General features: G+C 41.9%; 1 protein-coding gene across 39 annotated transcripts in view; it reads left to right on the forward strand.

Moving 5' to 3' along the window:
- The first annotated feature begins 16090 nt into the window (after positions 1 to 16090).
- The window catches only part of SLMAP (sarcolemma associated protein), a 187399-nt gene continuing 177662 nt past the window's right edge, over positions 16091 to 25827 (forward strand). For 38 of the 39 annotated variants that reach the window (XM_066245758.1, XM_066245754.1, XM_066245774.1 and 35 more), the window contains exons 1-2: positions 16091 to 16213; positions 16417 to 17704. In XM_066245758.1, coding sequence (XP_066101855.1) covers positions 17507 to 17704 — 198 coding nt within the window. In that variant the 5' untranslated portion in view covers positions 16091 to 16213; positions 16417 to 17506. Of the gene's footprint in view, positions 16300 to 16416; positions 17705 to 25827 lie in introns of all 39 variants that reach the window. The other variant, XM_066245756.1, reaches the window with a different exon arrangement.

Raw genomic sequence — 25827 nt, forward strand, 5'->3', positions numbered from 1 at the left:
GAAGCACCCATCTGCTTCTCCACCCTTCCCCCTCACCTTTCTCTCTATCTCTCTCTTCCCCTCCTGCAGTCAAGGCTCCTTTGGAGCAAAGTTGGCCCAGGCGTTGAGGATGGCTCCATGGCCTCCGTCTCAGGAGCTAGAATGACTCCATTTGCATTGGAGCAATGCCCCAGATGGGCAGAGCATCGCCCCCTGATGGGCATGCCAGGTGAATCCTAGTCTGTTTGACTGCCTCCCCACTTCTCACTTCAGAAAAAAAATTTTTTTTCAAGAATAGCAGAGAACTACCACACACTCTTTATTCAAATTCTGTGTTTTTTAACATTTGGCCACATCCCCCACCCCAGTGCCTCTTCTCTTTTTCTCTCTCTCTCTCTCGTTTTATATATATGGATATATATTTAAATATATTTTTATAATTATATTTAATATATAATACATACATTTTTCCCCTGGATTATTTGAGAGTAAGTTACATACACAATGCCCCTTTACCCTTTGATACTTTGGTGTGTATCTCCTAAACACAAGGATATCCCATCGATTTGTGGGGAAAGGACTGATCTGGCTACTTCCAATTGTCTTTTTAGAGAATCATGGACTTTAAGAGGTAGAAGGAACCCAAAGGGGTCTAGTTCGACTCTTTCTTTTACACACAGAGTAACCCAGAATTAGCAAACGAGTCAGCCAACGTCATATTGACAATATCTAGGAGAAGTTCCTCTCTCTGTCTCTTCCCACTTTATAAGCCATTAGAGATCATGTGGTCCAAACTGTTCAATAAATTTATAAATAAGGAAACCATGATTCAGAGAAAGTTTATAATTTGTCTAAGGTTATATAGGAAGTTACTTGCCTGGACTCCATAGGCAGCTATACCTCTTTGCTAAGAGGCTCGAAGAGAACACTAATTTTCCTGAATGCATATTCAGTGAATAAGCTAAGTGAGTATCTAACATGTTAGTCTGCCCAGTAATCCTTCCCTCTCCTTCAGGCAAGAGTTTTGGGAAACCATCACTCTTCTACTGGATACAAAATTAGTGGGACTGTCCTTCAAAGTGCCTTGCCCTTCTGGTCATGAAATGGGCATGTAACTCAACCTAGGTCAATGGTCTCTGGCGTTTTTAAATTTTGAGGAGAGGATCTCAAGGACTGAAAAATGGTGACCTGAAAAAAAAGAAAAGAAAAAGAAAAATGGTGAACTGATTCCTCTTAAAGGTGGTGCCCTGAAGAGACTGGTTATTGGCTTTTGCTGCTCATCCATTCTGCTTCCAATCCCACTTGAGACTTGCTTCTTTAGTGTTTATTTTCATTCTTTCAGGTACCACCCCATAAGATGTTTCCAATAATTGACATAGCCTTAAATCAGTCAGGGTTAGATTTCATTGCTTATAAAACCAGGATCCTAAACAATAACAGCAGACTAGAAAATATTTTTGCTTTCAGAAACACTTGCCCAACCAGAACTATGATTTGGGTTGCACAAAAAAAAGTTGGGGCCTGACCTGTGGTGGCGCAGTGGATAAAGCGTCAACCAGGAAATGCTGAGGTCGCCGGTTCGAAACCCTGGGCTTGCCTGGTCAAGGCACATATGAGAGTTGATGCTTCCACCTCCTCACCCCCTGTCTCTCTCTCCTCTCTCTCTGTCTCTCTCTCTCCCTCTCTCTCTCCTCTCTAAAGTGAATAAATAAAATAAAATAAAAAAAGTTGGGCCTGACCTGTGGTGGTGCAGTGGATAAAGCATCCACCTGGAGTGCTGAGGTCACTCATTTGAACCCTGAACTTGCCTCCTCAAGGCACATACGAGAAACAACTACAATAAACTGATGCTTCCCGCTCTCCCCCCCCTTCTCTCTCTCTCTCCTCTTGCTAAAATCAATAAGTCAAATCTTTAAAAAGAAGAAGAAGGAAAAAGAGTAGAAGGGAAAAGAGAAGAAGAAAAGTTGGGCCTGAGTACATCCGTCCTCAAAGCTTCGTGTGGAAGTACTTTTCAGGCTCATCATTCTGCTGTTCAGTTTAACTTAGGACACTTCCCTTTCATACTCGCAGAAGTGACTATTCCTAGAAAAATAAAGTAACCTTTCTGTTACCTGTTGCTCTTAGAAATGTCTTTAGCATGGGGGCACAATTTAGTCAGTGTTTATTTTAACTCCATTTCCCTCAACTTACTCCATCTGGACTGTTAAGAGTGCTGAAATACAATCTGACTTGAGCACAAAGGCGCAGGGTGGGCTCCCTGCCTGATTGGTTGTAGGGCCTGCTGTCAGTAGAAGTGAAGACCCCGCTCATTGTCTTTACTGACAATCTGTTTCTGACTTCCTGAGACTTTTGGAAGGAACTCACACATGCAAGTAAGGCATTCAGACAGTGTAGTCTAAATCTGCATCCAGGAAAAAAACCTTCATAAAAGCATAATCATCTGCAAAGAGGTTCCCAAGCTCATGCTGAAAACAATTGTTTCTTTCTTAAAAAATTTTAATTTTAATATTATTTAAAATAATCTACTATATATTACTTATAATGATATATCATATATAATTATTACTTTTATTACACAGCAGTTTAGCTTCTCATTAACCACTCAAGAACCAGATCTTTGTATAGCCAAAGATCCAATCATTTAACAAATTTTTTGTGCCTACTATGTGCCAGGCAATGTCCTAAGTGCTGGAGAAATAAGTCCAGATGGAAAACAAATATTAATGAAGATGTTATCCTCATATTTCATTACAAATTGTTACTAATGCTATGAATAAGAGTAGTAAACCACTTTCCTCAAAACAAGTAGTTTCCATAATTTCATGTGAATATCTTAAAAGTACTATAGGGCAATCTTTTCTCCTATTCAATCAGCCTATATACAGTGTGTCCGTAAAGTCATGGTGCACTTTTGACCGGTCACAGGAAAGCAACAAAAGACGATAGAAATGTGAAATCTGTACCAAATATAAGGAAAACCCTCCCAGTTTCTGTAGGATGATGTGGCAGTATGTGCGCATGCGCAGATGATGACCTAACACCGTGTATACAGTGGAGCAGCCCACGGCCATGCCAGTCGAGATGTGGGTGGTACAGAGGAAAGTTCAGTGTGTTCTGTGGCTCGCTAAATTCGAATCCATGACCAAAGTGCAACATGAATATCGGCACGTTTATAATGAAGTGTCACCACATAGGAATAACATTACTCGGTGGGATAAGCAGTTGAAGGATGCCAGCAGTTTGGTGGAGAAACCCCGTTCTGGTAGGCCATCAGTCAGTGATGAGTCTGTAGAGCTATCCGGGATAGCTACCTAAGGAGCCCTAAAAAAATCTGTGCGTGAGCCCACATCAAACTGCACTGAATAGGTATGAAACTGGGAGAGTTTTCCTTTTATTTGGTGCAGATTTCACATTTCTATCCTGTTTTGTTGCTTTTCTGTGACCGGTCAAAAGTGCATCATGACTTTACGGACACACTGTACAATGGTTTGTAAGTATATCTACACAGCCCTGGTCAAAAACCCATAGACAAGCCTGACCAGGTTGGTGGCACAGTGGATAGCACATTAATCTGGGATGCTAAGGACCCAATTTCGAAACCTCAAGGTCACTGGCTTGAGCATGGGTTTACCAGGTTGAATGCAGGGTTACTGACTTGAGCGTGGGATCATAGATATGACCCCATGGTCCCTGGCTTGAGCCCAAGGTCACTGACTTGAGCAAGGAGTCACCGGCTCTGCTGAAGCCAACCCGGGGACATATGAGAATCAATCAGTGAACCACTGAAGTGCTGCAACTACAAGTTGATGCTTTTCATCTCTCTCCCTCCTGTCTCTGACTCTCTCTCTGTCTCTCTTGCAAAAAAAAGAAAAAGAGAAAGAAAGAAAAGAAAAAGCCATAGACAATCAAGTGTCCTTTTCAGAACGAAATGCAGGGATTCTGCCTTTATTTTCTCATTGTTTTAATTATTAATGTTTTCAAAGCCAAATAGGAGAGGAACACCACTCAGATAAAATGTCCTAATGGATGAAAGATTACCGTTTGAAAGGCAAACACAAATGGAGAGATGTATTCAGTTTTTATTGTTGATGTAATAAATTATCACAAATTGAGTGGTGTAAAACAACACAAATTTATTTTCTTAAAGTTTTATAGGTCAGATGTTTAACTGGTTTTCACTAAGCTAAAATCAAGGTGTTGGCAGAATTTAATTCCTTTCTGGTGGCTCTAGGAAAGTATGTTTCCTTGCTTTCATCCAGCTTCTAAAGGCTTCCTTCATTCCTTGGTTCTTGGACACCTTTTTCCATCTCCAAAGTTAGCAACAGGTTGAGCCCTCTTGTCATGTCTCTCTGTCCTGACCTCTGCCTCCCTCTTCCACTCTTAAGGACTCCTGTGATTAAATGTAGCTTCACCCAAATAATCCAGGATAATCTCCCCAGCTCAGATTCTGTACCTGTAATCATACCTGAAAAGTCTCCTTCGCTTAACACAGGTGCTGAGAATTAGGACATGGGTCTCTTTAAGATATTATTCTGTTTACCACAGAAGGCATGGAGATACTTCATTCTGTGTGGGTAAAGCAATAGGTGTAAGATGAATACCATTTTTTTTATAGTACCAAACTGCTTACAGTAGTTATCTTGGGCAGTGGAACTATGGGTAATTTTTATTTATGATTTTCTGTTTCTACACTAAAAATAGAACACTTTATAAACAAAACCCATATATTATGGCTTTTTAGGAGGATATATTGTTAGGAGATGCATGCTAATCTATTTTGGTATAAAATGTAATTACGTCTTCAACTTAATGTCAAAAGTTGCAGAAAACACATACTTTGGAAGATAAGGCAAATATGGCCAAACAATAACTTTAAATCAAGGATGGATATATATGTTCAGGGGTGGGCAAAAATAGGTTTAGAGTTGTGAATATGTGGAACAGTTTATCTTGTATTATTATTTATTATTCTGTCATTTTTGTATTATTTGTCTTTTTCTTGAGCACTTACAAGATTGTACAAAAGTATAGTTGGCTGTTGTGACATTCTTTAGCGTTACTAAAGCTATTATGACAATCATAACCTGCATGTCCATACAAACAACTGCAGATCTACTTTTGCCCACCACTGTATATTCATTGTAATTTTATTTCAATTTTCCCATACATTTGAAAATTTTTATAAGGAAAGTTATAATAAAAGGCAAAATTCTATATTTTATATTATTCTCATTATCATTTTCAAGAATAACTTCAGCATCTAAGCTAGAGTGGATAAGTTAAAAAACAAAGACAAGTTTTTTTCTGCAAACATCTTTGCCACTGATATCATTATATAATTAGATCCCAGGAAATGGGGAGATGAACCTGTCTGATTTCATTTAAAATGGTCTCAAAGGTCTCTGAGAAATTGATCTATTCTCCAAAGTATAGCCATTTGGTGAGATGCTATTGACTACTATCAATGACAGTGTTGTGCAGTAGTAGCAACAACGCATTTCTCTAAAACAAAAGCTCTAATGTAGTTTATTAAAAGGAAACAAATAATTATATCCAAAACAATGATTTAAAGTGTTATAGTTTTCCCAGAACAAAGAATATACTTAAAAATTTTAAACTACTGGGCCCTGGCCGGTTGGCTCAGCGGTAGATCCCCTCCCGCAGCCAAGGCTCCATTGGAGCAGAGATGGCCTGGGCGCTGGGGATGGCTCCTTGGCCTCTGCCCCAGGCGCTAGAATGGTTCTGGATGCAACAGAGCGACGCCCCAGAGGGGCAGAACATCGCCCCCTGGTGGGCATGCCGGGTGGATCCTGGTCGGGCTCATGCGGGAGTCTGACTGCCTCCCCATTTCCAGCTTCAGAAAAATACAAAAAAAAAAATTTTTTTTAAACTACTGGATGAATAAAGCCACCACATATAAACAGTCTCTGATATATATATATATATATATATATATATTTTTCTTTTTCTTTTTTTTTTTTTCATTTTTCTGAAGCTGGAGATGGGGAGGCAGTCAGACTGACTCCCGCATGAACCCGACCGGGATCCACCCGGCATGCCCACCATGTTCTGCCCCATGGGGCGTCGCTCTGTTGCATCCAGAGCCATTCTAGCACCTGGGGCAGAGGCCAAGGAGCCATCCCCAGCGCCCGGGCCATCTCTGCTCCAATGGAGCCTTGGCTGCGGGAGGGGATGAGAGAGACAGAGAGGAAGGAGAGGGGGAGGGGTGGAGAAGCAGATGGGAGCCTCTCCTGTGTGCCCTGGCCGGGGATCGAACCCGGGACTCCTGCAACGCCAGGCCGACACTCTACCACCGAACCAACCGGCCCAGTCTCTGATATTTTAATTGGTTATTTAACTAAGTTATGTAAGAATAAACCTAGATATACCAAAAAAAAAAAAAAAAAGAGAAAAAAAGTGCCTCATGTGCCTTTTTGACCCATCCTTTTTTTTCTTATGCATTTACTGAAGTCCAGGTAACATCCCTCAATTGATTATAAAAGCAAAAGAACACTTTCAGTAATCAAAAGGGGACTTACAGGCCCTGGCCGGTTGGCTCAGTGGTAGAGCGTTGGCCTGGCGTGCAGAAGTCCTGGGTTCGATTCCCGGCCAGGGCACACAGGAGAAGCGCCCATCTGCTTCTCCACCCCTCCCCCTCTCCTTCCTCTCTGTCTCTCTCTTCCCCTCCAGCAGCCGAGGCTCCACTGGAGCAAAGATGGCCCAGGCTTTGGGGATGGCTCCTCGGCCTCTGCCCCAGGCGCTGGAGTGGCCCTGGTCGCAAGAGAGCATCGCCCCCTGGTGGGCGTGCCGGATGGATCCCGGTTGGGCGCATGCAGGAGTCTGTCTCTCCCCGTTTCCGGCTTCAGAAAAATACAGAAAAAAAAAGGGGACTTACACAAGAGTGACAAAAATAAACATAATTTCTTCCGTTTCCTCTCAACAATGGCTTTTTGTTATTGATATAAAGTGTCTATCACTTTTAGGAATAAGGCTCCTACTGTTCATTTTTCCATTTCTAATAAATAATGTGGCTTTTAAAATTGATTTTTATTTTTAGAGAGAGAAAAACATTGATTTGTTGTTTCACTTATTTATGCATTAATTAGTTGATTCTTGTATGTGTCCTGACTAGAAATGAAACCCACAACCTTGGCACATTGGATGACACACTAACCAATTGAGCTACCTGGCCAGGATCATGTGACGTTAAAAAAATTTTTTTAAACTTATTTATTGATTTTTAGAAAGAGAGGAAGGGAGAAAGGGACAGAAATATTAATCTGCTTCTGTATGTGCAGTGACCAAGGACTGAACCCGCAACTTCTGTCCATAAGCTAACCATGAAGCTATCCAGCCATAGCCCATGTCACATTTTTTTTTAAAAAGAGCATGCCTCAGTGGTTTAGAAAAACATCTGGAAAGATATACCTCACAAGCTGTTAACAGTGGTTAGTTCTACACTGAGGATTTGTGATGAGGCTAGAAAGGACTTTTACTTTCCTCATTTAAATATATGCAATGAATATGTATTAGTTTTATTGATCCCCCGAAAATCATTAAAAAAATTTTCTTGAAGAAAAATAAAAGCTCCCTGAACAGGTAGCTCAGTTGGTTAGAGCGTCAGCCCTATATGCCAAGGTTGCAGTTTCAATCCCTGGTCAGGGCACATACAAGAATCAGTAAATGAATGCATGAATAAGTGGACAAGTCAATGTTTCTCTCTCTCTCTCTCTCTCTCTCTTCCTCTCTCTCTTTATCTCTAAAATCAACAAGTTAAAAACAAATTTTAACAGAAAAAAAATCCCCACCAACATGTACTTTAGATATAACATGGTGATTTAGGACCAGTCACTTAATCTCTTTGGGTCTCAGTTTTCCTACTTATAAAATGGGATTAATAACAACCCAGAGAGATATCATGAGAAAAATGCCTTACCATATGGCAAATATACATTCAATATAGGTTTCTTCTCTGAGCCTCACATTCCTTGCCTGCAAAATGAGGGAGCTAGATTAGTTGTCTGTGATCCTTTTGAGAATTAATGTTCTGATACCCTCTTTTTATGTTCACAGAAAAAGATTGCTAATTGAAAAATAAATGTCTTACTCGTCCTCAAGTAATTATACTTCTTTTATTTCCTGTAGAACCAGGAAGCCAAAAACAGATGAGCAGTACTGCTGGAATGTTTGGGCCACTCCACCCTGGGCACCTGGGAAATGACAGGGTTATTTCCACTCATTAGAATCTCCCTGATGAGGAGAGATTTCCTTATTGGGAAAAGGATCAAACTTAGTTTTAATAAGCCAGTGTGTGCCATTAAAAATATATATTATATACTCTCAATTTTAATCTTTGACTATTCCAAGCCTCCTCTTTAGTTTACTTACCTATATTTGCAATCCATATACTTTGCTTAAGCAGTTATGCAAGTGTTCTATAATTCATTATATCAAATGTCATTGGTTAAAGTCCAGTTAGATCATTATTACTTAGGGAGGGGCTGCATTTTATTTTATTTGATTGATTGATTTTAGAAAGAGTGAAGGAGGAGAGAGAGAGAGAGAGAGAGATTGTTTCATTGTCCACTTGTTTATGCATTCATTAGTTGATTCTTATATGTGCCCTGACTGGGGATCAACCCTGCAACCTTGGTGTATCAGAATGACGCTCTAAAGCTGCTCTAAAGTCTAACCAACTGAACTACCCACCCAGGGCTGGGAGAGCTTACATTCTAAGATTTAACAGAGATGTCTCTTACACATCTGAAATGCTTGTCTTTCATGGTGTCAGAATAATGATTTTTACAATTCTTTCTTTGCTTTTCTAAGATTGAAAGTAGCATGGTTCATAGCAGAGGTAATAATTATTTGTTTATTAAAACGGTAAAAATAAAAAAGGGAGAGAAAGCCACAACATTGGGAAATACTACTGTTCCAAATTTCTCAAAATATTTTTTATTTTAAATATTGTATAGATACAATATCATAGAGAGGAACACCCACATGGCCTAGAATTCTAAATATTTCATGTATGAGATTTCTTAATTTAATTGTTTTCTGTGTCTGCTGAATACCAGTGGGTGAAGAACGCCTTCAATGTTGTTTTGGCATTTCCAGCACCTTGCATAGCTTGGTAGGATTCATTACCCTTCAGGTTATAGCAATCTCAGATTTTCTTGCAAAAAAACCCTTATTCTGCCCTGGCCGGTTGGCTCAGGGGTAGAGCATCGGCCTGGCATGCAGGAGTCTCAGGTTCGATTCCCAGCCAGGGCACACAGGAGAAGCACCCATCTGCTTCTCTACCCCTCCCCCTCTCCTTCCTCTCTGCCTCTCTCTTCCCCTCCCGCAGCCAAGGCTCCATTGGAGCAAAGACAGCCCAGGTGCTGAGGATGGCTCTATGGCCTCTGCCTCAGGCCCTAGAATGGCTCTGGTTTCAACAGAGCAACGCCCCAGATGGGCAGAGCATCGTCCCCTGGTGGGCATGCCGGGTGGATCCTGGTCGGGCGCATGCCGGAGTCTGTCTGACTGCCTCCCCGTTTCCAACTTCAGAAAAATACAAAAAAACCCTCAAAAAACAAACCCTTATTCTGTTTGTTTAACATTAACTTTAAAAGGTATTGTAGAACTGAACATAAAGAGATGTGGTTGTTTGTTTGTTTGTTTTTTCCCCAAGATTGAGGGAGAGAGAGGGAGAGGCAGAAAGGGAGAGAAATGAGAAGCATCAATTCACAGTTGGTTCACTTTGTCTTCATTGATTGTTTCTCAGACGTGCCTTGACCGGGGCCTCAAACCAAGCCAAGACAGTGACCACTAGTCTTCAAGCCAGCGACCTTTGGGCTCAAGGTAGCGACGCCACACTCAAGCTGGCAAGCTCATGTCCCAGACAATGCTCTATCCACTATGCCATCATTGGTCAGACAATACCTACTTTTTTCGAATGAGGAATATGAGACTTAGAGAAGCTAAATGATTTACCATTCATAGTGCTGGTAAATGATGATGCAATATTTGATTCTGAAACCTTAATTTTCACTACTCTACTTCGATCTTCTCGGAGAAAGATGGAAATGTTCTGAAATCCATTGGATTGCCTCCAAGTTCTTCAGCAATTAAAACCACACTTTCGTGCCCCTTTCCTTGACTCCCACAACTCATGCTTCTCACGCAGTAATACAGGCTACTTGTAATTCTCCTAAGTCCTGCTGTATCAAGCTTCTGGGTTTTGTTTATGTTTTCTTTTCTTTTCTTTTTTTTGTTTTTTGTTTTTTTGCATTTTCTTTTCTGAAGCTGGAAACAGGGAGAGACAGACAGACTCCCGCATGCGCCCGACCGGGATCCACCCGGCACGCCCACCAGGGGCGACGCTCTGCCCACCAGGGGGCGATGCTCTGCCCATCCTGGGGGTCGCCATGCTGCGACCAGAGCCACTCTAGCGCCTGGGGCAGAGGCCACAGAGCCATCCCCAGTGCCCGGGCCATCTTTGCTCCAATGGAGCCTTGGCTGCGGGAGGGGAAGAGAGAGACAGAGAGGAAGGCACGGCGGAGGGGTGGAGAAGCAAATGGGCGCTTCTCCTATGTGCCCTGGCCAGGAATTGAACCCAGGTCCTCCGCACGCTAGGCCAACGCTCTACTGCTGAGCCAACCGGCCAGGGCTGTTTATGTTTTCTTGACTTAAAATGTTGTTGTCTCACTACTACAAACCTAGCTGGCCTACTCTTACTAACTTGTCAAGTCTGAGTTTAACTTATTCTACCATGTTCCCTGAATTTTTAAAATCATATTTTATTTTCCCGTTATAGTTGAAAAAAATTCCAGTTGACATACAATATTATATTAGTATCAGGCATACATCCTAGTCATTAGACATTATACAATTTAGTAAGTTATTATCCCAATAAACCTAGTACCCATCTGACACAATATATAGTTATTACAATATTATTGACTATATTCCCTATGCTGTACTTCACATCCCCCTGACTACTCTGTAACTAACAATTTGTACTCTTAATCCCTTCACTTCTTAACCCATCCCTCCAACCCTCCTCCCATCTGGCAACTGTCAAAATGTTCTCTGTATCTATTAGTCTGTATTTGTTCTGCTCACTAATTTATTTTGTTTTTTTAGACTCATTGTTGATATATATATGTATTTATTGCCAAATTTATTAGTCATCTTTTTAAGTCTTTTTCTTCTTCTTCCTCTTAAAGAAGACTACCATTTCATGTAATACTGGTTTGGTGCTAATGAATTCTAGCTTTTTTTTGTCTGGGAAACTCTTTATATGTCCTTTGATTCTAAATGATAGCTTTGTTGGGTTATCTTGGTTGAAGGTCCTTCCTTTTCATCACTTTGAATTTCTTGCTGCTCCCTTCTGGTCTGCAAAGTTTCTGTTGAGAAATCAGCTGACAGTCTTATGGAAGCTCCCTTGTAGGTAACTTTTCTCTTACTGCTTTTAAGATTCTCTCCTTGAGTTCTGGCTGAGTTGCTCAGTTTGTTAGAATTTCATCCTGATACGCCAAGGTTGTGGGTTCAATCCTCACTCAAGGCACACACAAGACTCAACCATGAAAACATAAATAAGTGGAACAACAAACCAATGTTTCCCTCTCTTCCTTCCTCTCTCTCAAAAATCAATGAATGAATTAAAAAGTTTTTTTTTAAAGATTCTCTCTTTGTCTTTAGCCTTTTCATTTAATTATGCAGTGTCTTGGTGTGGGCCTCTTTGGGGTCGTCTTATTAGGAATTCTCTGTGCTTCCTGGACTTGTATATTTATTTCCTTTACCAGGTTGGGAAATTTTCTGTCATTTTTTCAAGTAAGTTTTCAATTTATTTCTCTCTTTTCTCCTTCTGGCACTCCCATGATGCAAATATTAGTATGCTTGAAGTTGTCTCAGAGATTCCTCACACTATCCTCATTTTTTGGATTCTTTTAGCTGTTCTGATTGGGTGTTTTATTCTTCCTTATAGTCAAAATTTGCTGATTTGATTCTCAGCTTTATCTACTCTATTAGTGTTTTCCTGTAAATTAGTCTTCATTTTAGTTAGTGTATCCTTCATTTCTGACTGGTTCTTTTTTATGGTTTTCATGTCCTTTTTTATACTGTTGAAGTTCTTTCTAAGTTCAACTACTCTTCCCCTAAGTTCATTGAACATCCTTATAACTAGTGCTTTGAACTCTGCATCTAGCAGATTGCTTATTTCCATTCTGTTTAGTTCTTTTTCTGGATCTTTGGTAGCCTCTTTGTGTTTGTTTCTATGTATTAGGTAGACTGTTACATCTCCCAGGCTTGGTAGAGTGGCCGAGAGTAGTAGGTATCCTGCAGGGTCCAGTGGCACAGCTTCTCTGTTCATCCAAGCTGGGCACTTCAGGTGCACTACAGCCCCCCACCCCCATGTGGTCTGTGTATACCCTCTTCTGTTGTTGAGCCTTGATTGCTATTGGCACATCAATCCCTGAGGAGGCTGATGGGCTGCAAGGACTGGCTGTAACCACCAACTACCAGTCACCATGGAAGATCACCTGTGCCAGCCTCACCCTACAGAACAGAACATACTTCGGCAGGGCTCTGGTGCCTGCTGAGTCTGCCTTTTGAGTGTATCACTGTAGGGGTGGTTAAACGGTGCTTCAACATGATGTGAAGCTGTCTACTGGGTATGCTGGCTCTGGGGCCTCCTAGGAAGTACAGACCAAGGTCATCTGCCACCCGTGCCCTGCCTGTGACACCCCCCCCATGCAAGCTTGAACTACAAAGTGTTCTGCAAATGGCTGGTACTTGTGCTGGGTTTAGGGTTGCCCAGGAGAGGCCAAGCTGTGAATCAAGGCCACCTGCTACTGGTACCAGGCCTGGGGCCACTTAGTTAGAGGTATGAGGCATGCTGAGGCCAGATGCTGTTTGTTTGAGAGATTTTAGGAGAGTTTGAAGGATGTGCCAAGACAAGCCATTCATATCATAAAGCCACTGGAAACAGCTTGAGTGGGCCTACAAGTTAGGTGGGGTGGGGTCTCAAGGACTCACCACGGTGGAGCAAACAGTGATAGCCAGGTTGATAGAGACTCAGATATGGTGCCCTCTGTGTGGGGAGGGCTCACAAAGGAACAGTGGCCTCTGCCAGCACTTCTGAGAGAAAGCCACCTTTCTAGGCCTGTCCTGATTCCAGATATTTCAGTTCCTCCCTATATGTCCCTGGTACCATTTGAGCTGCTCTCCCAGTGCTGGAGCTCAGAAGGAGTGAGTCAGAGTAAGTCTGAGTATGGGCCCATTAAGAGGAACTGCCTAGGACTCCAGTAGCCCTCTATCTCACACAGCCTCAATACCTGCTGAATTTTATAGTTAGAAGTTATGAGGCCTTCTCTCTCTTTTTTGAGAGAGGCAGAGAGAGAGAGAGAGAGAGAGACAGACAGGAACATTGAACAGCTCCTATATGTACCCTGACGAGGGAGTCAAACTGGTAACCTCTACACTCTGGGATGACACTCCAACCTAGCTATCCAGCCAGGCATTTTCTTTTTTATTTTCAGAGAGACAGAGAGAGTAAGGAAGAGAGAGAGGACGGGGAAGGGAAGCATTCATCTGTCATTCCAGTCAGTCAAGCATTCACTAGTTATTTCTCATGTGCGCCCTGACTGGGGATCAAACCTGCAACCTTGTTGTTTCAGGAGGATGCTTTTTTTTTTTTTTTTTAATTTTTTTTATTTTATTTTATTTTTTTTTAATTTTTTTAGAGAGGAGATGGAGAGACAGAGAGAGAGAGGAGAGACAGAGAGAGAGAAGGGGGGGAGGAGCTGGAAGCATCAACTCCCATATATGCCTTGACCAGGCAAGCCCAGGGTTTCGAACCGGCGACCTCAGCATTTCCAGGTCGACGCTTTATCCACTGCGCCACCACAGGTCAGGCTCAGGAGGATGCTCTTAACCAACTGAGCTAATCATCCAGGGCCAGTTATGGAGACTTCTCTTTCTACCACTGAAACCCTAGGCTTGGGGGCCTGGTGTGGGGCTGGAACACTGCCCCCAAACCCTACCCTTCTGAGGGGACTTCTGCAGCCAAGATATCCCTCCTGGGTGGGAATGGGTGTGGGACCAGCCATTCCACATCCCCACCCCTATTACCTATCTCAATGTGGCTGCTTCTTTAAATCCCTAGTTAGAGGACTTTTATTCAGCTATAGTTTGGGCGGTTCTGAATTATAGTTGTTCCATAGCTTAGTTGTAACTTTGATATGGTTGTGGGAGAATGAAATACTGTATTTACATATGCTGCCGTCTTAACTGGAAGTATCATTACTTTTGATATATGCACTTACTATGGCTCTTATTGTGTCATCACTTATATTGTGTGCAACTCGAGGAAGTCTTTTTTTCTCTCACTGTTGTATTTCCAGGTACTTTCAAAGTATCTGTTTCCCAGTAGGCATTCAATGAAATATTTATAGAATGAATAAATGAAAGAATTCATAAATGACTTATAAATTTATGTATAGTAGTCATTAGAAATGTGTGGAGGGACCTATATAACTTTATTGCATATAAGCCTAAAAGTTACCAAAATAAAAACTTTTCATCCTCTTATTTTAAAACTTTTCAGCATATCCTTGTTTTTCTCTAGAATAAAGAATGTTGAACACAGGGGTAGTTCAATACATGTATGTTGAATTAGTGAAGAGTCTTAGAAAAGTAATACAAATTCTTTATAATCTAGTGAGTATTCATCTCTCCAGACTCACTTTGTGCCACTCCTACTTTATCCGGTAATAATGAGTAACAGTATGTAATTTTCATCTATGTATCAAATATTTATTGAGTCACTAGTAGGTGCTAGACACATTGGTCCACTGTTTCAAATAGCCTTGTTCTTTTTCTCGCTATTCCCTTTTTTGGAAATTTATGAAGCTATTCAGCAAATATATTTATCATAGTTTTCCTACCTTACTTTCTTCAGTTCAATTACCTTTGCTAGAAGGCTGCCCTGGACGTCTTCAGCACCCCATGCTTGCCTCCACCCTTTAGCCCTAATTACATAACAGTCAAGTTACCTGTATCTGTGTTTGTCATCCCCCTAAACCTGCATCCTTATCCCAAAATACCCAGGTGTGCTCTCAGAGCACAGTGATTGAGGTTTTGTTCACCTATGTGTCCCCAGGACTTAGGACAAAGTTTAGCACAGCGCCAAAATCCTATATATAAGTACTGACATAAAGAACAGGTACTCTTTATTAATGTAGATTACCACCTTGAATTCTCATAATAGCAGGTGAGCTATGAATTATCTCCATGCAATAAATGAGAAAACCTGGCTGAAAAGATTTGGAAAGGTCATACTGGTGGAATCTGTTGTCAAGGGAATTTGATGAAGCTGACATTGATTCTAAATAAGACTCCTTCTCACTGTCTTTTCTTGAAATTTTCTTTAAGACTGTAGTTTTCCTTCTTGAGATCAACGACGCCTTATCTACCTTAATATAATGAGTGGGGGAAATACCCCCTTTTTTCATATCGGAAATTGGACGACCTTTTCCTGGAAGCAGCGTGAGCGTGATTTAATCTTGCTATAGTTACATTTTTTCTGGGGTATCATCTGCGTTTGGAGCCCTGGGAGACATGATAGATCCATTGAGAAGACCCGTCATTCGAAATGGAAAGCAGAGACTAAGAAAAGAGTTTTTCTCTCGCCAAGATCCACAAGAGGATAAGGACCCTCTCATCTTAGATGCACAAATTCTAGGACTTGTGGGAATTTGGTTGCTTACACCTAAAGCAGTTGTGGGTAAACAGTATTGCCCACAGATAAGATGGCTATTAATAACATCTCCTGTGGATGGGTCTATCCTCTTTGTTCGTTAGTATTTTCAACGCGGGCTATAGTGAATAAAACTTAGTAAAAGTTGGTGTCTTCTTACCAAGATGGTTAAGTAGGAAGTTGGCCCGTTTTATTGATAAAACCTTCAATGGGTCAAATTCTTTCTTGCCCTCAACTAAAATGGTCGTTGAGGTTTGTCCCATCAATTGAAGCTTCCGGCCCTAACTAAGATGGCGTCCGGAGGCAAATTAAAAATTAGTTTGCCCTCTTTTCTGCCCCTTACCATCATGGCTCCCACGGCGTCGATCACGTGACGTCCACGGACTACGGCGCGGTAGAGGGGGTAGGAGGGCCCTTGAAGGGTGCGCGTTCCCGTGGCGGTGCACCCGGTAGGTTTCAGTCAGAGTCACTATGGCGGCCGGCGCTGGCAAGGTAAGCTGAGGCGGTGGCGGCGGCGAGGGAATGTGGACTTGTCGTGGCGTCCGGGCTTCAAATCCCCGCACTCCGTCTGCAGAGAGGTCGGCGGAGTTTGCAGCCAGTCGTGGGGATTGGAGGGCGGCGGGTTTAGGGGAGCGAGAGCTGAGGCGGGCGGGCACCGCGCTTGACGGCCGTTTGTTTTGGTGTTTCCCTACCAGGTCGGAAAGTTTCCTGGCTCGCCCGGCACAGCCTGAGTGTGTCCCATCCGCCAAGAGTGGTGGAGGCTGCGGCGGACTCAGCCTGGGGCCTCCAGGCCTTTCCCTCAACCTCCGGGCCAGCCTCCCTCCCCCACCCCGTCCGCCGAGAGCGGCGGCTGGTGTCCCTGAGATGCGACCCTCGCTGGGGCGACCCTGAGAAGAGGCGGCCGGTGTGCTGACCAGCGCCCAGGCGCCCAGGGACCAACTTCCTGCGGGCGGAGACCTCCGAGCCTCCGCGAGGTCCTGCCTAGTTCGGTCCGCGCCGGTCTGCGGAGCCAGATCCCCGCCCTCGTGGTGCGGACTCCCGCCAGGTGCCTGGGAGACTCGCTGCGGCCGCCGCCCGCGCCCCCGCGGGTCCCTGCCCCTGGAGCCCAGGAACCCAGCCCCGCCGCCTCAGCCTGTGCGGGCCGGGACCCGGTGCCACCTCCCGGCGGCCTCCGCGCATCTGGGGCGATGCCGACTGTCCCGCCGGCGGTCTAGACTCCCCCGGACCATTCTCGCCCTTCCACTTCCGAGGCCCTCGGGGACGGGTGCTGGCTGCCCACAGGTGCTCGGCGACACCTCCCTCAGCCCCGAAAGGACCTGCCTTCCTGGCTGCATCAAACCGATCCTTCCTTCATGCTGCAGTGCTGCAACATTTCCGCCACCAAGGGGCAAAAGCGGCCGCGATCTCAAACAAAACACAAGAATTGGTGTGTGACTCATCTGGTTGGATACCTCCAGTCTCCAAACTGTCTTCCAGGAGGTTCTTGGCTGAAGCTGTCCGATGTTTGAGCCTTTTTCTCTCGAGGAAGAAGATGGACTGAAAGCTGCCAGGGGACTTTCTGCGATCAGGCGCTGCTGGATTTGGGAGGTGATGGGGCTTGCGCTGGCTTGTCTTCCCACTCAAGCGAAGAGTTGTTGATGCTCACTGGTTATGCTTAGACAATGCGCAGTTTGTTTTAATATAAAATTTTGGGGGGGATAGGGGAATAGGCTTGTGAAGGGCAGTCGGATCCGGTGGAACTCCTCTTTGTCCTTTGGTAGGAGAGACACCCTCAGTCTGTCCTCGATGCCGTCAGCCTTGGCCATCTTCACTTGCCGCCCGAACTCGCACCCATTTCAGGAGCGTCATGTCTACCTGGACGAGCCCATTAAAATTGGCCGCTCAGTGGCCCGTTGTCGACCCGCGCAGAATAATGCTACTTTTGATTGCAAAGTGCTGTCAAGGAACCATGCTCTGGTCTGGTTTGATCACAAGACGGGCAAGGTAATGTCATCACATTGTTTAACAATCATTACTTTTTGTTTCCCTTTACTTTTTATGCATAATGTATGCGGGATCCCAGGGTTTGGACCCAGAGGAGACTTTCAGCAAGGCCACGGAATCAACTTTTTGTGTATCTGGTTCTAGTAGAAATTTAATTGATGTTGGTTGAATGGAAAACAGAGAAGGTATTGTAATTAAATGCCTTGGTAGGGCGATGGCATCTTGATAACGTGGTCATTCCCAGTGAAATCCCAAACCATAATTCGTTTTGGAAAACTAGATAGTGAAACTTGGCTTCTTGCTTTCAGTCTTTTTAGAAAGGTGAATTTGCAGTTCAGAGCTTGATTAAGCAAGCGGCAGTTCCCAAAGCAATGTGGGGAATCCGTGGCCATTATTTCACTGAGGCTTAAGTGTCTCAGTGCTGAGATGTAATTGACACATAATTTTTAGTTGAGTTCATATCAGGGCCTGTCTAGTAAAGGCAGTGGTTTGTGTACAGTTAGATTTTGGAAGATTTGTCACATATATATATATGCCCATGAAGGAGTAATTTGCAATTATCAAAGCCAGTTTAATTAGGCATGAGCAACTAACTACATTTGCAGAGTTTTGTTTGCAAATTAAGTGAACATACAATGCTCACAAAAATTAGGGGATCAGAGAAAGTGCAGATACTCCAGTACTTTCAGCCTTTTGTATAGTGCATTTTCACCAATGAAATCAAAGTTAGTTTTGCATCATTTGCATAATTGAACAACTTTCTTTGACTTGTCATTTGCTTTTCTGATGTTCTTGTTTAATAAAAAAAAAAATCAAATGCTTTTTCTTTTTATCACTTCATATTCATTTTGAAATAACCCCTAGTTTTTGTGGGCAGTATATATTGTTTCTGGAAATCACTTTTTAATGTTGCCTACAGTATGCATATACTTTATGCATACTTAACAGGTGATATTTAAAAATCAGTGTTTGAAATTAATTTTTCTGATTTTATATTCAATTCTATCAATTATTGCATTACCTAGCTGTGATAGGATGAACTTAGTGCTCTTTAAGTGTTACCATTTTATTATTGTTATGTTTGCATCCTAATTTACTATACAAGTCGGTGCTTATATTTTAAGAATGCAAGGAAAAAGTAAAGATCCTTTCAGTTTTTAAAAACTATGTGGGATACTAAAGAGCTCATCTTTGTGCTTAAAACTTTGGTTTTAGTTGAGCAACAGAATCAATTCCAATTTATAGCTATTTAAGACTAAAAGAATATCTCAGATTTCACCTCCTGACTTTTGCTCCCTTTTTTTGAGTTAAATAATTAAGTCTTTTTTTAAAAGAAGTATTTAAGTCTTCAAAAGTAGTGTTTTGAAATACAGAAACCTGAGCCTCAAAAGGAAGAAAGTGACACTCTTGCTACTGAATTAAGGAATTACTATTATATAAATCATTTTTCAAAGAAAGGAAGAAAAGCTTGCCCAAGTGCTGTGTGCTTGCATAATACCTTTATCCTATTCTTAACACCAGATGCTCATTTACCTGTGGAATAGACACTTTTTTCTTCCCTGGAAACTAAAGTTTGGGTGCCTGAAAGATTCCATAGTTTGCCCATAATAATTTAAAGTGAATATTCATAGATCTTATCTTTCCATCAGTCGGATTCAAACATCAGTTAACTGCTAGTGCATTAATTCAATCAGCTTTTACATTTTTGTCTCATTATGTCCCTGGGCAACAGTTATGGTCCTGCTTAATTAGATTACAGGTTTGCTTAAAGTACATACTCTGAAAATGCACATTATTTAGTTTGATTCAGTACTCAAAGGAGACTCAGGTTTTTTTCTTTTACTTATTTACTTATGTACATGAACAGTGCTTTTTATGGTTATACTAAAACCCCCACAGTAAGATAGTTTGAGATGACTAATAATAGGTCAGTAGTGAGTGTTTATTGTATAAATGGTGATGACATGTTAAAATTTTAAATGGGATTTGTTATTAGAAAAACTTACTTTTAAAGGATACACAACTTAATTTTTGCCATTTTTCTTTTTATTTCTGCTTTATTAGCCAAACTAGACTATGAGGCCATTACTTTAGATGTAGACATAATTATTGGCTATTGTATCACCTAATCTAGTTAAAACAAAAAATCTGTCAGATTTTGCTATATGATCCAAGTTATTTTAGGAATTAACTATTTAAAATTTAAATTTGAACAGACTGGTTTTTATTGAGGATCTGTTATATGCCCAATATTGTGAGGTACACAGTTCCAATGAAAACCTATGGTTTGACCAAATACCATTTATTTTCTCTGTGAAATTTCCAGTTTGAGGATTTTTGCTTTAATTGTCTCATAACAGAAGTTCCTGGGCCATTCCCAGTAAATTTTTATGTACAACATATGAATCCTCTCCTTCTGTAAGCATCTCCTCAGGCAATCCTCCCCCCCCCCCCAACATCTCTGAGCCTCTTGTTTTCTCTTCTGGGGCTAATAATGGTACCTACTTTTGTTTTGAGGATTGAGATAATCATGTAAATCACTTAGCACCCTTTTCTTGAGCCTTATTAAGGGCTCAATACTTAGGGAGGTGGGTGTTTGGGGTGGGGGAAAGAAGGACGAACCATCTAGGCAGCTCTCTGCAATTTGTTGTTGTGCTCTGGAGTCTTAGGAAGGTAATAAGAAATATTTTTCTCTGAAGCATCTGTAGAAGTAATTTCTTTTTCTTTCTTTTGAGAGAGGCAAGGAGAGAGAGGTGGGGGAGAGGGAAAGGGAGAGAGAGAGAGAGAGAGTGGGAGAGAGATAGGAACATTGAGTTGCTCTTGAATGTGCCTTGACCAGGAAATTGGACCTGGCAACCTCTGCACTTCAGGATGATGCTCCAACCCACCGAGCTATCTGGCCAGGGCTTAATTTTTATTGATTTTTAGAGAGATAGAGAGAGGAAGGGAGAGAAGGGGAAGGGGAAGGGAAGCATTTGTTGTTCCACTCAGTTCAATTTTTTTCGGTTGCTTCCTGTGAGTGCCCACACTGGGGATCGAACCTGCAACCTTGTTTCCGGGTGATGCTCCTAAATGACTGAGCTAACCTTTCAGGGCCAGAAATAATTTTTAAAATTGAAATATACAAAATTGAGAACTTTGTCTAAATGGGCACTTTATTTACCTGGGAGATGGAAAATTGAAGTAATATGCCCTTTGGTTGATTCTTCATTGTGATTGTTGTGTTCTGCATTGGCCATTATGGGAGGCCCATTAAAATGTGGAAGAAATAATAAACATTTGAAACTTTCTTACTATTCAAGTAGTATATGTCCATTACAGGAAATTTGCAAAGTGTGAGCACATAGAAATGTAGGTGACACTTTTGAATGCTAAGTTTGTGGAATGTGTTATGGTACTTAAAACCTACATGGTAAAGGGTGATAGGCTTGCCACAAAGTGGACTTTAACAGGCCTTCCCAAATCATCTACTCAGGGAGGTTAACAGTTGGATATTGCCCTGCTTGGATGCTGGCCCAGTGCATCATCCTTTTTGAAGGTTAAGCTTTTCAAGTTAGATGGTAATAACAGAATGGTTAATCCTCCTGTTGACTCAAGGTACCATTGAAAAGCAAATCTACCCATATGGTTGTTGGAGAGAAAGGATAGTGAGTGGACTGCCTCTTTCTGATTTGATGGCTCCATCTGATTTGAGGCTCTGTGGACAGGTAATATGATAATCAAGTGTTTGACACAGTATGTAGTCTATTTCCAGTCTCACTGTAGTAATAATAGTTGCTGTTTAGTTCCATTTTCACTTTTTTACTTAATTTCAGCACATACTTTTGAGCTCCTGTTCTAGCACGATCTATTTTAGTGGAGGGCATTGAGAGGGGAGGAAATGGCAAGAACTGGTAAGAAATTGTTATTTCTTTCTAGGAGCTTACATTTTATTTTTATTTATTTTTTTAATTTATTCATTTTAGAGAGGAGAGGGAGAGACAGAGAGAGAGAAGGGGGGAGGAACTGGAAGCATCAACTCCCATATGTGCCCTGACCAGGCAAGCCCAGGGTTTTGAACCGGCGACCTCAGCACCTCCAAGTCAATGCCCCATCCACTGCGCCACCACAGGTCAGGCAGGAGCTTACATTTTAGAGAGGGTGACCATAGTCATCCCTCACCATATTGTGGTTCACTTTTCGCGATCTCATTGTATTGCAGACCTAAAAATTGTATACATCTAATTTTGTATTGTGGATTTTTTGCTATATCGCAGGATTTTGCAGTACATAGGTATTTTTATATATTTATTATTTAATTATTTTTGCAGTAAAATAAGCAAAATAAATGTGGGAAAGGTTTATAAGAGTTTGGGGAAGATGTATAAAGCCTTAAAATATATATAAATAATAAAAATATAAGGTCGCTACTTTGTGGATTTTTGCCTATTACAGGGGTGGGGGTGGGGGCGGGTTCTGGAACCTACCCCCGCAATAGATGAGGGGCCACTGTATACACTTAAACAGTTGGTTGAGATTAGATAGTATTATATAAATTCAAATGGCAAGAGAGGTAGTGTGTGAATTGGTCTTTAAAATAAGGGGTGGATAGATACCAGTTAAGAAAAAGTGATTTCTGGGTTGTTTTGTGTGTTTTGAGGGGATGACAGTGGAATAAAACAGACAAAAGCAGATAATTTTGAATAAGTCTGACATCTTTCAAATACTGTGGAAATGGATTTTGTTCGATTGTAGAGTTCTTTTGGAGAGCAGCTTTGGTGAACATCCATTCTATGTGATGGTTTTAATTTGTTCCTTTTTTTTTAAGAGAGAAAGACAGGAAGGGAGAAAGTTGAGAAGCATCAACTTGTAGTGCTTCACTTTTGTTGTTCATTGCCTCTCATAATTGCCTTGACGGGGGTAGGGGGTGGGGGCTCACGCTGAGCCAGTGACCTTTTGCCTCAAGCCAGCGACCTTTGGGCTCAAGCCAGTGACCTTGGGATCATGTTGATGATCCTGTGCTCAAGCCAGCAGCCCTGTGCTCAAGCCAGTGACCCCACGGTGAAGCCAATGACCCTGTTCTCAATTTGGCAACCTTGAACTGGGTACCTTAGCATTTTGAGCTGATGCTCTATCCAGTACACCCCCACCAGTCAGGCTGTTCCTGGTTTTTGTAATTAGTTGTTGGACCCTGGAGGAAAGAGCCTCTGCCTTTTATGTCTGTTTCCTTTTAATTTTATATAAAGTAGATTTGGGGTAATTGAAGCTGAGTAGATAGTGTGTGCCAGGTTGTGGAGTGCCTTGATTACCAAACTAAGTACATGGATACATAGGTTATGGAAAGCCAGGAAGAGTTTTGTGCAGAGTACTGACATACCAAAACCACCATTTGAGAGTGATAGAACAAAATTTAGAGAGGCATGGGGCAGGGAAAAATGAGTAATAGCTCATAACTAACACTTGTGATGCACTATGTACCATGATGCCCTGTTCTAAATACTTTACGTGTAAATTTATTTAATGCTTAAATAACTGTTCAAGATAGGTGTTTATTTCCCTCATATTAAAATATGAGGAAAATAGGGCACAGGAAGATTTGATTAGATTAACTTGTCCATGTTTACATAGATAATAAATGATAGAGCTGGGATTTGAACTGAGGTATTCTGACTCTTGATTCTGAGGTCAAGAACCCAAACTCATAACCACTCTGCTCTTCTGAGACTTTCTAACAGTTTAGATATGATGTCATTTTTTGTAAGGTGTAGATCAGATTCACATTAGGAATGAAAGTATGTAATTAAATGCCAGAAAGTAAGAAGAGATAAGTGTATTAACTTATCCATTAGGACTTAGCAAAGAGAGAGGCTCTGTATGGACTTGAGATTTTAGGGATGGTTTCATGGATGGGACGGTTTCACAGTGAGATGCAATTTGAGCTAAACCCTAGGACTTTTTGAATAGGGGAAAAGATAGAGTCAGTCTGGGAAAGGAATTTTGGGTGGGAAGAACTGCTTAAGAAAAGGCATAGAAACATGAATGATACAGCATGTTCCAAGGACATTTCAAGGAAATCATTGCAAAGGAAGATTCTCCAGAATTCTACAACCAAGATCGTTTTTTTCCTTCTTCCTTCCCTTATCTAAATATGACAAAAAAGATTCTGGCCTTAGTTTTTGGAAGGATGGCATATTATACATTCATTGATTTTGTTTGTCTTTTGTTTTGACAGATACCTAATTTTTTGTTGACTAAAGTAAAAAGGTGGTTAGGAGGTTCTGCTTTTTGTGAGAAGTCGTTTATTTAACATGTTATATTTAAGGCAAATTAATATAAATATGTTTAGAAGGCCACATTTTATATCCAAAGCACATACTCATTTTCTTCTATGTTACTTTTTATAGAAGTGGAAAATTAATGAAATGCTTAATTTATTGTTTCAAGTTGTAAAACATTTGGATGGTATATGTACTTAAAACATTTTTTTCCTATATAGTTATTTGACTTTACTCCTTAGGTTAAATTTATTCTTTACTTTCTAAGGCTCCTATTTGGTTTTCTTAGGTGGTATTTATGTTAGAGCTTAGTACTTACTCTCTTTGATATATAGGGAAACTATCATTTAGAGTTTTAAGTGAAAAGATTGTGAGATTGTTTCTTATTGTATGTAAGTTACATGAATCAAGAAAGATGGTGGCATTTATTAGCTGTAGAAATGTTCTCAGGACTCTGTCCTGCCCATGCTTCTGTCACTGCCACTACAGGTAAATTAACAGTTTACACCACTGATCAAAAATCTTTGTTGTTGGGGGCTTCTAGTCAAGATGGCGGTGTAGGTAAATGGTACCCTCATCCTTCCACAACCATGTCAAAATTACAACTATATTACAGAAAAGCTATCATTCAGAACGGCCTGAAATTTGGCTGAATGGAAGTTCTACAACTAAGGATATATAGAAGAAGCTAAATTGAGACTGGTAGAATGGGGAAGATAAGGGACGAGCTGGTTCCACACCCACTGTGGTGGATAAAAATTGTTTGAGATATATAGTATTGTTGCAAAAGTCCACTCTGAGGAATGAGAGGCCCTAGACGCATAGCAGTCCCCCACAGCCCAGGGTTCCAATGCCAAGAAAAGAAGTCCTCACAACTTCTGGCTATAAAAACCAGCAAGGATTGTGGCTGAGTGAGATGGGGGTCTGCCTGAGTCCCATGTGTTTCTCTTAAAGGGCCCACGCATGGACCTACTTGGACTCTGAGCTCCAATGCTGGGGCAGCAGCCGGAAGGGCACCAGGAACCTATGGGGATGAACTGAACTGTCTGACATCAGGATGGGTCTGCAGAGGTGGCTTTCTCCCATACAGAAGTGTTGGTAGAGGTCATTGTCTTAGTCTCCATCAACCAGGCTATCACTGTTTGTCCCACCCTGATGATTCCCGGAGACCCCGCCCACCCAATTTGTGAGCTTACTCAAGCTGTTTACAGTGTCTTTCCATACCAGTGGCCTGTCGTGGCTTATGCTTCAGACTTTCCCAAAATCTCTCAAACAAGCAGCATCTGGCTTAAGCATGATGTGTACCTCTTGCTAACTGGTCCTAGGCCTGGCACTAGCAGCAGCCAGCCTTTGGATCACCACTTGGCTTCTCCTGTGCCCCCACCCCCAAGCCCAGCACAGGTAGCAGCCAACTGCAGATAGCTTTGTAGCTCATACTGGGAGGCCCCAGGCAGGATATAGGATGCTGTGGACCGTGGCCTATACCTCATGGGTGGCCCCAGAACCATCAGATCTGATGAACGGCTTCAGATCATGTTGAAGCACCATCCAGGCACCTCTATAAGCGACATACTCAAGGGTGGGACTCAGTGGGCACCAGAGCCCTGTGAAGTATGTCCTGCTCTGTGGGGTCAGCCTCTGCACTGATCCTCCACAGTGGTCATAGCCAGTCCTTGCAGTTGATTGGCTATTGAAATGTTAGCAGCAGTCAAGGCTCAACTATAACAGGAGGGTATACAGAGACCACATAGAGGGGTGGGAGATACACCTGAAGTGCCCAGCTCAGGTGAACAGGGAGGCTGTGCCACTGGACTCTATAGGACACCTATATTAGACCACTCTACCAAGCCTGGGAGACATAGCAGCTCT

This window comes from Saccopteryx bilineata, chromosome 10 (assembly GCF_036850765.1).
Source record: "Saccopteryx bilineata isolate mSacBil1 chromosome 10, mSacBil1_pri_phased_curated, whole genome shotgun sequence".
Taxonomy (NCBI): domain Eukaryota; kingdom Metazoa; phylum Chordata; class Mammalia; order Chiroptera; family Emballonuridae; genus Saccopteryx; species Saccopteryx bilineata.